Genomic DNA, 17,503 nt, shown 5'->3' with positions numbered 1-17,503 from the left:
TTTTATGAGGCGCGTTATACATGTATTTAGAATAAAAGTGGAAGAGTAAGGGAATAATGTCATTCCATTTTTAGAAAATTGACCTCCCGAATTTCGGATCCTTTTGTTGTAGCGGGTCATATATGATTTATTCCATTGTTAATCTGTCACTTGACAGTGGTTGCATAATATATATTTCTTTTTTTTTTAAAGATAAAATGTGTACTAAAAGCCACTTTGGTGAGATTCTAATGCCAATAGAAAAGGAAACCTATTTCATAGTTTTTCACATTTTTTTCTTGAAATGGTGATAATTTCTCCTTTTGTTTTGCAATCATGTGTTCAGAGAGATCATGATATCAAATCAACCTATTGTAATTATCTCATGACAGTGCACCATGTAATAGTTTCATCAATTTCTTTTGATAATTGTCAAATGCAACCTGTAGCCCTACAAAGTTACCATCTCCAATTAATAAATCATAGTTTTCTGTACAGTTCAGCAGGAGACTTACTACAAAATCTAATTGCATATTACCTCATTATGTAATATGTATGGGGTGGGGGCATAGATGGAGAGAGGGAGAGAGTGGGAGAGAGAGAGAGAAAGAAAGAAATGACAAGGTTTGATAGAACTGTTAAAATTGTGATTTTGCATTTATGAATGTTATTTGAACTCCAATGCACAGCTGTGGTTCCACTTTCTTTGCATTGGATTGAAGTGAAGCGTTGTATGTGATCAAAAGGAAATTTTGAAACTGCTTTCAAAGTTTCAGTGAATGCAGAAGGTGTAGGGAAACACTCATTTTCGAGTAAAATTACACAATTTACTCAGATGTTACGGATTTCTAAAGTTCAACTTCATGTTCTGCTTTTTTTTTCACGGAAATGTGACATCAATTTGTCATGTGAGAAAAGAAAAAGGAGAAGAGTTGGAAGCTGTGCATTTTATATCAGAAGACAGCTGAGTTAAAAAAAAAAAATGAGGGAAGTGTGCTTTCATATCCCTCAACAGGTTAATCGCCATATTAGGAAGACATGGGTGCAGGTAAAAGGTTCAGATATGACAATTGAATTGAATTGAAAAGGTGTTATATTGATCAATAGCCATTATAACTACAATTACAACTAGATAAAAGATTATAGTCAGTGTTGAGGCAAAGAGATAAATGCTAAGTAGATGAGCAGGCCATAGAAATAAGTATGCAATGGCTCTTTCCCATACTTTACAGATAATGAACCTCAAGTGGAATGGCACAGTGCCCTTTTTACCACAAACCCTATGAAGGGTTTATGACTTATGGAAACCAAATTTCTATATCTGACATAGACCAATAAAGATGAATGAATGAATGAATGAATTGATGGAGGGATGGATGTTTGGACAGATGAATGAATGAATGAGTGAATGAATGTATGAATGAATGGATGAATTGATGGATGGATGGATGGATGGATGGATGGATGGATGGATGGATGAATGAATGAATGGATGAATGATTGAATGAATGGATGAATGGATGAATGAATGAATGAATGAATGAATTAATGAATGAGTGAATGAATGAATGAATGAATGAATGAATGAATGAATGAATGGATGGATGAATGAATGAATGAATGAATGAATGAATGAATGAATGAATGAATGAATAGATGAATGAATGAATGAATGTATGAATGGGTGAATGAATGGATGGATGGATAGATAAATGAATGAATGACTGAATGGATGGATGAATAAATGAATGACTGAATGAAAGAATGGTAGTATTAGGACCCTACTGGATGTGCCCTCCATTTTCTATACTGTAAAACAAGGAATGTTCTCATGCATTTTAATTTTAAGATTTTGAGAGAGCCAAGATTCACGAAATTAAAATGCATGTGAAAAGTTCTCGTTTACACTACCGGTATATGCATTGATATTAAAGGCAACTCATGAAAATTTAACGCCCCGAAAAAGGCCGTTTGCTGCAATTCGCAAAAATTTCATGCCGCGAAAATATCGTGATTTACAGTACCGGTAGTTTCTTCATGTTGGAGTTGCTGCATTTCTTCGCCAGCGGTAATTCCCACCCCTTGTGCGCCTGTTTCCGTAGCAGCCACGATACTTTCTTGACCCCTCACGTGACTATATGAAGCAGTCACAAGTCGGAATACAAGCATCATTGCAGCCAGTATTGCCGCCAAGATACAGATAAGTATGATTGCTACACCTAAGATACAAATGAGTATAATTGCCCACGTGGGCAGTGGGCCATTCTGGGTGTCCCCTGCCATAGTGATGACCATCTTCGCTAGGGCTGTAGGTGTCGTTGTTGATGTGACGACCAGAACCTAAAGTTCCAAAGACAAAAATTTCAGAACAAAACAAATCTATTGATAATATGGGTGACTCGTGATTCCCCTCTCCCCCACCCACTGAGAAAAGTTCTATGGCAAGCAGTGATACCAAGTTTTGAATTTTATGAGATGCTACATATGCAGGTTCGAAATTGGCGATGGTCCGCTGGCCATTGGCCACCCAAAATCACGTCGGACTAGCTAAAAATCATAAAATTCTGAAGTTACTAGTCCATCTGGCTAGCCAAAATATTGCTTCAGTGTCAAAATTGATTCTAAGTAGTCCGCCTGGCTAGCTAAAAAAAAAACTTAAGTGCGACCCCTGATATGTGAGTTCAGGAGTATGATATACACATACATGTACAATCGGGAACTATTTATGCAATTATAACAGACAAGTGCCATTTTCTCATTTCTTAAAGGGGCCCTGAAATCCAAATGCATGTTGATTTGTGTTGATTTATGATACCATCAACATCACTTTTGCGGTGAAAAGAATATCTCGAAACATTCCATATATTTTAACGATTTTTTCTTCTATTTTTCTTCAGATTACTTGGGAACGCCCACAAAAAATCCTTCCAAACCAATATTCTTGAGATGACATCATCTGTCAATCATTGCTAAAGTACTGAAATGTTTAACGAATGACATTGGAATGCACCTTCCTCTCGACTCAGCATAACTTGCATGTTTCCGTCATATCAAGGAGGTTCTAGAGAATGGAGTCACAACTGTCTTATTTCCTTTGCTTGATGTTCGAAGCCGCCGCTCAAAAATATTTGAACCATGTGGCAAACTGGATCTGCCGCTCAGATAGGAAGACAATTGATTCGTGTCTCATTGCATAATCACCAGCCATTTTCAAAGGAAGATATGTCGATCTTTGTGATGGTAATTACTTTTCGCTATCCCTTCTTACAAAAGGTAGGTGGTACAGACACGAGGATGTGTGAATAGAAATTGAGCAAAAAATACTGAAATAAAGATGAAAAATACTCGTCTGGGATAACCCGGGCACTAATCTGATATATCTATCAATAAAGAATTATACTTGAAGATTATTCCATTTTAGTTTCATTTGTGGAAATTAAGCGGAAAAGTGATAAAAGCAGCTTTCCAGGATGGTACAGTTTTAAACATTTTCACATGATACAGCTCTGATTTACACTTTTGCGCAAATTTCTAGATGGAATTGACTTTTGTTTTACATGCTTTATCATTACATAAAATTTCATTTCATTTAATAAATAAATAAGCAAAATATGGCCAACATTATGATAACGTTCAAAATGAATCTTCAGATTGCTCAGCAAGACAGCGGCTTGGAACATCGATCATCAAAGGCACAAGTGCACCTGTGGAATTCTTTTGTACATCAATAGAAATCTGACAACTGTTTGAATAATTGCAGCCAGTTGGAACTCCAATGTATTAAACCTCCTTGGTCATATTAATGTGACTAACAAAAGACATGGTGAGAGAATTTATACGACAATCTAAAGTGTCCACAATTTTGATTTCATAGATGGGAAGTATTAGTTCAGTTTGTTAGATTTATGTCATACATGTATATTGTTATTTGTTTTGTATTATTTGCTTGAAAGACATATTGAAAGTGGAAACATTATTTGTGAAAATAGTGCAAGTGAAAGCAGTTTAACATGCCCCTTAATGACTGTCACATTTATTAATTCATAAGCCATGATGACTTTTTTATCAATCATCACTTTCACTTCAGTTTCCATGGAAACTATTGTCTAACCCGGAGGCTTATTTACTAATATTCAGAGTTTGTGGTTGTCAAGATCTAACTGCCTCATCTGTGAAAGGTCTGAATCAATATCACACGACATACGATTTTTAGCAATGTTTACCTGGGTAACATGAGTCGCAACATTCGGTCCGAGGGTTGAAGGTTGAACCCCGTCCAGCACCCCATGTGTCGTAGTGACTGGCTCCTAATGTACAAAACAAAAGTCAATAAGAAAACAAAGGAAAATGCAATGTTAAGTTTTCAGCAAATAAATGCTTTGCGTGTTACAGTTCACATAATTACTGCAAAATTCAGTCTATACAGGGTGGCCCGAAAAGAACGGAATGCCTAAGATCTTTAATTACAGAAATATTTTCGCAAATATTTCATTATTTTGCATATCATTGAAAGGCAGTTCTTTTTCTAATAGAATGACACCAAGTTCTTTAATTTTGGTTAATGCGTTTATAGGCCCATTTTTGTCAACTCTTGCAATTTTCGAAATGTGATAATTTTGCACTCTCAGAGATACCGAAACCAGCGACAATTTGGCTTGTCATAGAACCAGTAGCGTTCACAATGTGTGGAATGTGGGGCGGACAATGACAATCACACCGTCCGCCCCACATTCCACACACTCAAATTTTTAAATAATTTGTTTATCTAGGTCATAGCACGTATGCTACAAGTGTATGCAGGAATCATTAAAACTAAATCAAGTCCTACTCAAACAGCGATATTTTTTTTTCAGTATTTGTCCAGTTTACCTGGGCTATTACGGTATCAACTTTAGTATTCTTGTCTTTGTGTACTGTATGCAGGGGCGGATCCAGGGAGGACGGCAACTGGCGCACGCCCCCCCCCCCTCTATTTTTTGTTGAAACAAAAGAAATAAAAAGAAAAAAATGGGGGAAGGGTGTGTGCGCCCCCCATTTAATTTTGTAAACGCGCCCCCTCTTTACGGAATTCCTGGATCCGCCCCTGGTATGTGACTAGATTTTTCAGCAATATGCTTTAATACCACTAGTAAGGTGAAGGTACGAGTGATGACCGTGTCATCCCCTTTTATAACTTTCAGTGTCCACTCTCTTTGGTCTCCCTGTTGCAAGTCTCTTTGGGTGATCCTGATTAGTCCTCGCATAATGTGGATATGGATTTTTGTGCAGTTTATGAGGCTACAGGCCTCCAAGTCACAATTGTCATCGTTTATGACAACTCTGCTCTGGCCCTCACAGAGGACCTCCAACAAGAATATGTAGTCTTGCATTGTTTGTCCATCAGGGATGGAGAATCGGATGTCGATGACTGAAGTTTCACCTTCTGTGTAGGTGGTTTGATCCTTTGTGACGCCTATCAGCTCAATATCTGGCTGGGTTTCAGATGCACCACTAGCCACACACATAAGGCATGTCACTATGAAGAAAATAAAAGAGAAAATCAGAAAGCCCGTCTCCATTGTGATCAAGTCCCGAAGTCGTGCGAACTGTTTTCGGCTTTATTCAAACACACGTGCTTTTGCCTGCACGTCACCTTTGTTCTCCACACTGAAGTCGTGAGAGCTAGCTTTTGTCCGCTTTGTGTTTCAGCACGTGTGCTTTGGCCTGAACGTCCGCTTTTTCCTGCACACTCGATGCTAAATGGCGTCTCTTCTTGTCGAGCTTGGATGATCAATTTGATGTTAGACGATAGGTCTCAGTTAAATTCTGTCAAAGAACACAATTTACCATTCATTATAATGAAAATACGGCCGAAAGAGGCACTACACAAAGTGTTCGAAATGTCGGTCAATCACAGGGTGCGTGTGGCGTATGGTCATGTGTGTTTCATACAGAGTATGGGGAGCCATCTGTGCATTATGTGCCACTATGACTATGGAATGCTGCATACAGGAGTGGGATGTTTTGTTCCGCATTCAACATGAAAAAAAAAGAAGAGAAAATATGAAAAAGTTATATCACATACCTCTTCATTGTGTGTGATGCTCTGGAGGCAGACGGTAAATAAAAGAAAATGCACAATTTCGGATGGCAGAATATAGTTCATTTATTGCCTTCAATTCAAGTTTGGGAGTGAGAACCAGAGATGAATTGGCAGTTTGCAATTCTTTGAGGTAATTGTTGCATGAGAGCACCATAAAAATGACAATAAACTGTGTGACATATGAGTCTTCCAAACAACCTGGAGGGCATTTCATCAAGCATTTAGTCAGATAGGTTTTTTTTTTTTTTTTTCTGACAAACTGTTATAAGTGTAAAATCCTTTCATCTTGATCTGATGAGAGCAATTTGTAATAAAAAATTATCTGTCAAGAAGTTTGATTAAATGACCCCCTTTTCTCTGCTCTAGTGAACCCATTTTGAGAAATATACCAGTCTCCTGTCCCTTCCCCCCTCCCCATCCTGTCACCCCAGGGTTGGAGGTACGACTGCATGCATATTCCCTGAATCATCTGCCCAGAAAATGACCAGTTACTTGTGGTGTGACAAAGTTCAGTGCAAGACTTATTTGTAATGATAGGGAACCATGTATTTATGACTTTCTGACCGTTTTAAAAAGGATGCTTTATTCTGTCTTTCTTCGGAGAATCCTTAGAAAATTTATAGTTAACTTGAAATCCAAGAAAAATTGATCAAAATTGATGCCATGAGATTTTAATTATTATTATTTATTTCATTTATTATTCTATTTTATTTTATTTATTTATTTATTTATTTATTTATTTATTTATTTATTTATTTATTTATTTATTTATTTATTTATTTATTTAATTTTTTTGGGGGGGTTGTTGTTGGGACAGACTTCCTACATGAATTATGAGATCCCATTTTTAACATACATTGTACAAAAACCTTGTGTAAGGTAACAGCTCATGTGAACTGAGATATCCTTGTCTGTCTTGACATGGGTGTGGAATAAGAGCTCACCTGAGATGTGTGTGTGTGTGCGGGGGGGGGGGGGGGGGACATTGAGCAGTGTTCTGGGTTAACAAGGGGGGGGGGGGAGGGTTCTCCAAGCCATAAGAAGCCAGCAAAAAAAAAAACAAACAAAAAAAAAACAAAACAAAACAAAACAAAACATAACTGTGCAAGGAGGGTTCAGAAATTTTGGCAGTCTGTATAGGAAGGTTGTTTTTAAAGGGAAAAAAAAAGAGCATAATGTGTACCCTAAATTATACCGAGTGGGGGTGGGGCGCCGGGGTCGAATTGTACTTGCCCAATGCTGGGACCATCGATTTGTACATGCAGTGCTGTGACTTTTTAATTATACCCCCGCCAAACGAAGTTTGAAGGGGGTATATAGGAATCAGCGGACGGTCGGGCGGTCGGGCGGTCGGGCGGTCGGGCGGTCGGGCGGTCGGTCCGTTGCAAATCTTGCGTCGCGAACTACTTCCTCAATTTTCAACCGATTCCCATAAAACTTGGCACAGATGTGTGCCTTGGGTTGTAGATGTGCAAGATGTATTTTTTGACAGTACCCAAAAGTACGTTGCCATGGTAACGGCATATTATGGGCAAAAATGGGTACAAATCTTGCGTCGCGAACTCCTCCCACAGTTTTTGATCAATTTTTATGAAATTGGGTACAGATGTTCATCTGAATATGTTAATGTGCAAGACACATATTTCCGCAGTGGCAAAAAGTGCGTTGCCATGGTAACGGCATGTTATTGGTAAAATATAGGGCAAAATGCTTCATGGCAAAACTGCTTCATCAGTGTTCTTCCAATTCTCATGGAATTCATATTGAATGTTTGTCTTAGGATATAGGTCAGCATGACACATTTCTTGACAGTGACAAAAAGTATGTTGCCATGGTAACAGCTCACATATTATGAGCCAAAATGATGGAAAATTTTGTGTTGCAAACTACTTCCTCAGTTTTTGCCCAATTTCCATGAAACTTGGTACAGATGTGTGCCTTTGGTTGTAGATGTGCAAGACGCATTTTTTGACGGTACCCGAAAGTACGTTGCCATGGTAACGGCATATTAATGGCAGAAGATCAAGGAAAGATCTTGCAGATTTAACTACTTCCTCAGTTTCTTGACCAAAGCTTATGAAATGTGGCACACACCTTGATCTTGGTGGGAAGATGTGGAAGACATATTTTTCGGACGTGTCGGAAGCTGCGTTGCCATGGTAACGGCATATAAATGGCAGAAGATCAAGGAAAGATCTTGCGGATTGAACTACATTGTACTTCCTCTGTATACGACTGAAGCTCATGAAATGTGGCACACACATTGGTCTTGGTGGGAAGATGTGCAAGACATATTTTTTGGACGTGTCGGAAGCTGCGTTGCCATGGTAACGGCATATTAATGGCGGAAGATCAAGGAAAGATCTTGTGATTGAACTACTTCCTCAGTTTTTGACAAAAGCTTATGAAATGTGGCACACACAATAGTCTTGGTGGGAAGATGTGCAAGACATATTTTTCGGACGTGTCGGAAGCTGCGTTGCCATGGTAACGGCATTTAAATGGCAGAAGATCAAGGAAAGATCATTCCTTGGGTAAGACTGTCGTCGCGGGGGTATTAATCACCTTCATTGATATTTCTAGTTTTTTTTGGTGATTTCCCAAATGTTGATTCCATCAAATATGCGTATACGAGATATCTCAATTTCAACCTTAAAAAGGCAAAAGCTCCATCGGAAGGGAAGGGTAGAGATAACACTCGCCCACGCCTTCTCCCTGCTCGCCCCCCCCCCCCCCCCCGCCATGCATAGAAGTAGACTGTGGCTATACCCAGATTGCTTTATTTCAATTCTAAAAACGCAAAAGCTCCACGAGCGGGAGGGGGAATCCCCCTTCCCCTAAGCTCTACCTCACTAGACTTTATACATACACACAGATGGTGCACATTCGGAATAAGAGCTAAATTCCGTGATTTTAACACTTCGATGAAAGAGTATTGCACCAAAAATTTGCACCAGATCGCTGAATTTCAGGTCAGAGCGGGAGGGGAATCCCCCTTCCCCTAAGCTCTACCTCACTAGACTTTATACATACACACAGATGGTGCACATTCGGAATAAGAGCTAAATTCCGTGATTTTAACACTTCGATGAAAGAGTATTGCACCAAAAATTTGCACCAGATCGCTGAATTTCAGGTCTGAAAACGCAAAATCACCTTCGTGTGGCAGGGGATATGCCCCTATCTACACCCTCGTGTGCATGCTTTTTCTGTTTGATTGCTGAACAGACAGCGTTCATGATATTCAGTGTAAGAATTAATACATGAAGACTAGTGTATTTAAATTATACCATTTTATAGGCAAATTGTTCAATAATAATCTACACTAAAATATACTGCAACCATAAACAAGTGGGACTGTTTCAACTCGTTAAAACACGCAAAAACATGCATCAAATTGCACCATTTGCAACATCAAAATGCAAAAAGTTCTCACCGTGGGAGGGGGGACACCCCCCTCCCACACCCTCCCCTCCCCCTCACTTGCTCCACTCGCTCAGGTTCAGGCGCATTCATGATATTCAGTGAAAAGAATTAATAGAAGAAGTGTATCTAAATTATACCCTTTTATAGGCAAATTGTTCAATAATAATCTACATCAAAATAAACTGCTGTACCATAAACAAGTGGGACTGTTTCAAGTCGATAAAATGCGCAAAAACATGCATCAAATTGCACCATTTACAACATCAAAATGCAAAAAGTTCTTACCGTGGGAGGGGGGATACCCCCCTCCCACACCCCCCCCCCCTCGCTCGCTCCGCTCGCTCGGGTTCAGTCGCGTTCATGATATTCAGTGAAAAGAATTAATACAAGAAGTGTATCAAAATTATACCCTTTTATAGGCAAATTGTTCAATAATAATCTACATCAAAATAAACTGCTACCATAAACAAGTGGGACTGTTTCACGTCGATAAAACGCGCAAAAACATGCATCAAATTGCACCATTTACAACATCAAAATGCAAAAAGTTCTTACCGTGGGAGGGGGGACAACCCCCTCCCACACCCTCCCCCCTCGCTCGCTCCGCTCGCTCGGGCTCAGTCGCTTCGCTCCCTCGCAGACTAACCGCCACCCCTAAGATGAAATCCTGGCTACGCCGTTGACCCTAGGCTACTTTGATGAAAATAAGCACATAGTGTTTCAGTAGTAGCCATGATAGAAAATTAAGGGCATCCCTACACAGGCTGGATTTGAACCAACATTCTCCTGAATACCGGACAGGTGTTGTATATCCCCTAGACCACTGAGATTCAGCCTGATAGCCAGGGCTTGTTCTAATCCTAACTGCATGCACTGAGTGCTGCATATTACTGCATATGCCAAATATTTTGTGAGGTTTATATTTTCGCGAAAATCACAAGTCATCTGCTGTTTGCGAAATCAAGAACACACGAAAATATTGACTCTGATCCCGATATGAATATGATGTATGCGTGCACCTCTGTTCAGTACAGTGCTCTATGATCATGAATTTAACCACTAGCGAAAATCGTTGGGAAGTCTCAGTTCGCAAAAATTTAAACTCGCTAATTATATGGCACATACAGTATCTGTATTCAAATTAATAATCAGTTTCTCTAAACTTTGTTATCACCAGGGCAAGACCCATCCCATCTGCCCCATCATGCTGGGGGAGGCCAGTCTGGCTGGGAAGTTTGCTGAGGAGATGCTAGCCAGGGGGATCTACGTCATCGGCTTCAGCTACCCCGTCGTCCCAAAAGGTAAGCCGGTACTCTGCTCTTCACCTTAAGTGTTCTTTTATTCTTCATCATCCGTAACCACGGCAACAAATGACCTTTGCTATAAACCACTGTAAAAGTATAGCCAGGTGATCAAACAAAATGAAACTGCTGACATATGACTAGGTCAGCAGCACTGGATCTCAACATGCTCTTGGGTTGACAACTGTTAGACTAAGTTCAACTTGGATCGGGATCTTTCTGGTTCTTCTTCAAGTCTTTGTTGCCTGTTACTCTATCCTAGCTGTGCCAATTTCGGAGACAGTCCAGTGTTTAGTCATCCCTTTCTTCCCCCTCTTCCATAAGGGGGTGGGGGGGGGGGGGGTGAGACAAATGAAAACTGATGTTGCTGCTTTGTGATGATTTTTTTTCTTAATTTTTTAATATTTTGTCAAAGTTGAAGGTGATATATGTCTGTTTGATAACTGTTGCATCTCTTGAGCTTAGCTGCATTTTTTTTTTCTGTAATCTTTCTTCAGAATGCCTGGACTGGTGATAGTAACATTGCAATTTTTTTTTTTCTCTTTTGTATGAATTTTGGCATCAAAATGTAATTTCATCAGTTGAGAATGATAAGGGCATTAAAAAGTTGTCACTAAACCCATAGTGTTCAAGATGACGTAACGCCCTTTTCATTCTCAACAGACAATATATGCTGTTGAGCTTGCGTGTTCATGGTTGATATCTCCTGCTGGATTTATTCATTCATTTTATTTTCTTGTTCGTATGCCCAATAGGTCTTGCCAGAATCAGGGTGCAGATTTCAGCTGCCCACACTGAGGAAGAGATTGACCAGTGCGCTGAGGCCTTCATCGATGTCGGCAAGCAGCTCGGGGTCATATGAAGAGCTTATCCACCTTGTCCTTTTCACTTTTCTTTTTTAACCCCCCCTCCTTCCCACCATTTGAAACCAAGCCAACACTCCTTTCCATTCTGTCCTCTCTCACTCTACCACCCCCCCCCCCCCAAGAAAAACATTGTTTGTCCATCCAGCACCACAAATCATTCTTCATTCTGTGGTGTTGAGGGTGTGGTTTGACCACTGGTCCTAAGTTGGCACCCTTCTTCCTCACCCCTGCCCCTCTTCCCTACATCCTTCATCCATCCAGCACCACAAAGGGCGTGGTTTGACCACAGGTCCTAGATAGGCACCCTCCTTCCTCATCTCTGCCCCTCTCCCTACATTCTTCTTCCATCCAGCACCACAAATAATTCTTCATTCTGTGGTGTTGAGGGTGTGGTTTGACCACCGGTCCTAAATAGGCACCCTCCTTCCTCACCTCTGCCCACCTCCTTACATCCTTCTATCCAGCACCATGATATTATCTTCATATAAGACCGATGTGTTGGCTCAGTGAGTAGAGCGGCTTCCCTCACAATCGGGAGGTCGTGGGTTCAAACCCCGGCCGCGTCATACCAAAAGATGTTAAAAGATGGGAGTTGCTGCTACCTTGTTTGCCGTTCAACAGTTGAAAAGGTTAGAGCAACGTCGATCTGGCGCTGCTCAGTGGCTGCCGGGCCCATGATCAATTGGGCAAAAAGAATTTCCATTCTCGGACAATAAAATTTGGAGTGTATATCCAAAACAATTACATAAATTACATACATTCTCTGGTGTGGAGGGTGTGGTTTGACCACCGGTCCTAAAGGCACCCTTCTTCCCCACCTCTGCCCCTCTTCCTACATCCTTCATCCAGCACCACAAATCATTCTTTATTCTCTGGTGTTAGAGGGTGTGGTTTTACCACTGGTCTTAAATTGGCACCCTTCTTCCTCACTTCTACCCCTCTCCCTACATCCTTCATCCATCCAGCATCACATATCATTCTTTGATGTTAAGGGCACGGCATTTTGGACACCAGTCTTATGCACCCTTTTTTACTTCCCATTTCCATTACTCATCGTATATATCCATCCTGCTTTGGTTGCATTTCAAACAAAAGATTTTCATTGGTAGAGGGCCATCAAAGAAACACCCCTTGAAATTGGTCCTGTGCACCCCTTGCCTCTCATCTTTCTCTGTTCATCCAGCAACCATATTTCACACTTATTGGGGCAAAGAATAATACTCATTGCCATCACACCCAACTCAAGCATGGATTGTTTGAGTTTGGCAAAATATCCCATGGCAAAGTATCATCTATAGAAATCACTCAGTGACATATTTTGTGAATGAGATGAAAAAAATCTGGAAGTCTAAAGTTGTGTAAACTTAATTCACTAAGAGTGTTGGGTATTACGATTATTGTGTGTTTCACATGTGGTAAACTGTATACACCCCAAGTTGTGAGATGAAACATTTTCACCTATTCATTTCTCATGTACCATTATTGCAACATGTGGTCTGTGAGTCCATACAGGGTAAGAGGCTACTGCTTAAAGTATGGCTGAGATTTATTTTATATCTGCTCCTTCCCTCCTGTGTGTACCACTTTTCACACTTACTTGAATGCAATACTATTTAATAGCCCTAAAACAAGACAAATGGAATAGAGTAATTTCAAAAGCAAAAAAGAATGACATGGCTTTTTTACCCCAAAAATAACATCTAACCCTTTGCCTCTCAAAGTATTCAAATTCTAATGCCTTATTTACAAAGGCATCGTTTTACCCAAAATCAGTGGCTTTAAAAATCTTGGCCACTGAGGAATTTCTAAGGTTAAATGCATTTGAAAAAAAAAAAAACTTGATTGTCTTTCTAGAAGTCAATACGACACAAGTACATTTTGTAAATGCACATTTCAAGGGGCGTTAGTAGAATTTTCCACCTGATAGTAACTTTGGAACTCTCAGAAACACACAAGGCAAAGCTGAATGTGTTTTTTTCAAAAGCTATGTACAGTGTTTGGTTAAACTTTTACTCTCTAAACGCCCCACTGAGGAATATGCCATAACTACCAGAGTATGGACCTACAACAAGTTTGTCCATAACTAAAGTAATCTACTGCTGAACGCAAAATCTCCAGAAAACCAAAGTTATTTTCTTTCATTTCAGAGGCTTAGATCAACACATTGTGTGCCACACATGTTTTTCGTGTGTAGTAATGATAATTCAGATGTAATATTAAACCCAGAAAGGAACCATTGTCAGGTGACACTGTATTCATTGTATACATAGTATCTGCACACACAGCACAAACATGTTTGATAGCCACCTTGGTAAGCTATTTTATTTCTTATTCAGACCCAGAGGTTGAAACTTTATAACCCCACTTCTAGTGAGAATATTTATTTCCAAAAGGGATTTTTGTGCTAAGTGTCTTAGATCTTATCACCTTTGACCTCTTACTGCTCTGCACAGGGTATCAGGAATATTGTAAGGATTTTTTGTTTTGTCTTTTGTTAAGCTTTCTGTTTGAAAAAAAAAGAGACTGCTGTAGATTACTATTCATCCAGTTGAAGTGTGACCTCGCAATTCTCATAAATCAGAAACTCGACTAGAAACTTATGTTGTGCAAAGTTTCACCAATTAACAATCAGCATCTTCTGGCATCCTGACAGTGGAAGAATGGTCCTTTATATGTGTGAAATTGTGCAAAATTCCATACACTGATGTACTTCCAGTGCATGAAAGAAATGGTGTACGATGTAAGTAAGTTTTAAGTCCAGTTTCTGATTTGTAAGAATTTTGAGGTTTCTGTTTGAAACTTCATTATGTTGAATCTAGTGGTGTGTGTCATTACAAAACAACGAACATTCTAAGTATGTGAAAGTAAATGTTCACTTGATCTAATAAGACTTGTATTTCAATTTAGTAAGACATATAATCAGACATTTCTGCTTTATGCATATTTGCTAAAGTTCTGTTGTGGTAATGCACAGTGCACTGTCTCCCTTTCTTAGCGAGTTATACATAAATGATCTGCAAAATGATGTCTGTCAAGTTTGGGATTGAATCTATTGAAGTGTAATTTTAACCATGTTACTTCATCGTGTATGTGTAGAAACTCTCCAGAAGACAAATGATGGACATATTTTAAGGTGATAGTGGGAAAATTTATATTTCGGTGGATTAGAGGTAAAAGAGTGAAAGAGTTAGACAGATAGAAAGAAAGAGAGAGATTGTGTGTGTGAAAATATTTGATCTCTTCATCATTTCATGACGATGTATTCATGTAGGAAAACCTATCCATAGAAGAACCTGTGAATGAAATTTTTAGTTTTCATTTATGACTTCAAGGCGATTGTGGCCCAAGTTTGTGAGCATAATTTAAGCCACTGGCCATTTCATTGCAGCTTTCAAGATTTTGCCTTTTAAATTGTGATGTTGCATTACACAACAAAAGATTGTTTATATCAATCATCTGATAGCTTTGTAGGCCCACATAGTGAAAACTCACTGAAAGTAAAGTCTGCCTCATTGCTGTATGAGCTGTTATTTTCATGTAGATATATACAGTATTCGCAAATGAGGTCACAGACATTTTCTTTCCATTGTTGTTTTCGCGATGTGACACTGAGGCTATTGTGAATGTTTTAGACCATTGGCGACATTTTTGCGTGTTGTTGAATTCGGGGCCTGATTGTGATTTGAGAAATTTGCAAAAATTAAACTCTCATAAAAATAACAGCTTTTACAGTACTTGTGATCATCCTGCTGTCAGTATAAAAATATGGGGCTCCGAAAATATGCACATACAGTGAACTCCTGTCATAACAAAGTCCTCGGGACAGGCAGTTTTCTTTCATTATATAAAAATTATGTTATAACTGAACATATACAGTGCACTCCCGTTATAACGAAATGCTCGGGACTGGCAGTTTTCTTTCGTTATAACGAAATTTCGTTATAACCGAACAAATACAATATATAATGAAAACAAGGAAACCACGTATATATATCATATTCTGTTCGCTGAATACTCATCATACACTGGAAAGCTATATGAAATGTGATGGGATAACTGTATTACAATAATAAACGCAAGTTCTCCTCAGAAACTGTGCGTGACACAAGGAGCGAACACACAGTGGTGTGAAGCGTTCACCCATGCAGATACGCTATAAATGCTTGTTCTGCTACGTACACGTATTTTCAAAAGCAATTCGCATTTCGTTATAACAGAGCACATTTCTTTTGTTTTTCTTTGTCTGTGGCACTTGGAAAAGACTTCGTTATAACGGACATTTGGCTATAACTATGTTCGTTATAAGCAAATTTTGTACCATAGACTTTAATGGTGATAATTTTGGGACTAGAAGACTTACTTCGTTATTCGTTGTAACGCGAGTGCACTGTAAACAATAAAGATACATCGAGTGGATAATATTGCAGCCTGAATTTTTACCCTATTTTAACCGGAATTTTGTTATAACCGTGTGTGTCATAACAGGAGTGCACTGTATCTATTAAGGCTGGTACACGGTGCATGTCTGGTCCAATGATCAAAATGCAGAGACTCCAGCTCAGAGCATTTTCCAAAACGGGAGATTCTCCCATCCAGAACCCCATACCAAAGTGTAGACTCTGATCGTGCAAGCATGTAACAATCGGTTGGACTGGTTGATTAAGGACAAAGTGTCCAATAATCCTTTGTCCATTACGGTGGTGACAGCCATATGGCAATTCAAATCTGGTCTGTGTGTGTCTTTCTTCTTTTCATTTTGTAATTTTTATTTGGCCATCATGGAAATGGTTAATATCGGATGTGGAGGGAATCATTTTGTTGTTTCATGTTGCAATCATGAATGTCTTGGAATTGAGAGACTTGTGTAATAATAAAAACTTAAGACTACTGATGGTTTGACAGACTATTGATCATACTTGGTGTTTTCTCTGTCATAGTGACTGTGTGTTGGTGTTTTAGCATGGTCTGATTTTGCTCGATGCATTCCAGACAACGAAAGTCGGCATGTACATTTTAGGGAGGAAAGAACATTCTTTCATCCACATGTAATTGTGAAGTTTCAACCGCTCTCACTCATTCATTTCCTGATGAAGTATTGAATTATTTGAATGTACATCTTGTGCATTTTTTAGAAGTACAGTCAACCTTGCCTCAGTCGAATCTATTTGGTCTGAAGAAATAGCTTCAACTTTAGAGAAAATTTGGTTTCTGAGGGATTAAAATCAAAAGAATATAAAGAGAAGGGACTTGAAAAGACCTTCCACTTTAATGCAATTATTTGACTTATGCGAGGTCGACTTAAGCAAGGTTGATTGTATACCGACATTTAAAAAACAAGAATCCAAAACAAACACAAACAAATAAACCCATGATTGGAAACATTCAAAAACATAATCAGTCAGGGTATCTTTCTCTGTGAGCATAATAAAATGTTTATTGTCTGTGTGATCATTTATGTAGACCATTTATCAGCCATTTGTGCCATTATCTACTCTCAGTTTATTCACACAATTCAGGCTTCATGTCATACATTTTTAAATTTTTGTTTGAGGCATTGTATTCACACAATCTCATGTGAAAATGGCGATTTCCCTATATTGCAACCTTCAACAAAAAATAAGCTAAAAATACTGCACACAATTATATATTTCTTTCGCACTCTAATGAAAGGAGGCTAAAGACCAGGCCAGGACCTGTACCAAGATAGGCCAAGCATTTTCAAGTTGTTGTTTTTTATTTAAATGCTGACTGAGCATGTCCAATGATTAACTGACATTTAAATGGTTGCTACATTATCAATTTTGTTCAAATTATCATTGATCTGTACTTTTCCTCCACTGTAGCAAAAA

At 39.0% G+C, this 17,503-nt stretch overlaps 1 protein-coding gene across 1 annotated transcript in view; it reads left to right on the top strand.

Moving 5' to 3' along the window:
• LOC140226657 (2-amino-3-ketobutyrate coenzyme A ligase, mitochondrial-like) overlaps positions 1–11,650 on the top strand; it is a 113,126-nt gene extending 101,476 nt beyond the window's left edge. Inside the window, exons 9-10 of the mRNA XM_072307098.1 lie at positions 10,665–10,788; positions 11,544–11,650. Of these exons, the coding sequence (XP_072163199.1) occupies positions 10,665–10,788; positions 11,544–11,650 (231 nt within the window). The remainder of the gene's footprint in view (positions 1–10,664; positions 10,789–11,543) is intronic.
• The last annotated feature ends 5,853 nt before the right edge of the window (positions 11,651–17,503 follow it).

Source organism: Diadema setosum, chromosome 3 (assembly GCF_964275005.1).
Source record: "Diadema setosum chromosome 3, eeDiaSeto1, whole genome shotgun sequence".
Taxonomy (NCBI): domain Eukaryota; kingdom Metazoa; phylum Echinodermata; class Echinoidea; order Diadematoida; family Diadematidae; genus Diadema; species Diadema setosum.
The sequence above is the reverse complement of the archived record's forward strand: the minus strand, read 5'-3'. Positions and strand labels throughout refer to the sequence as shown.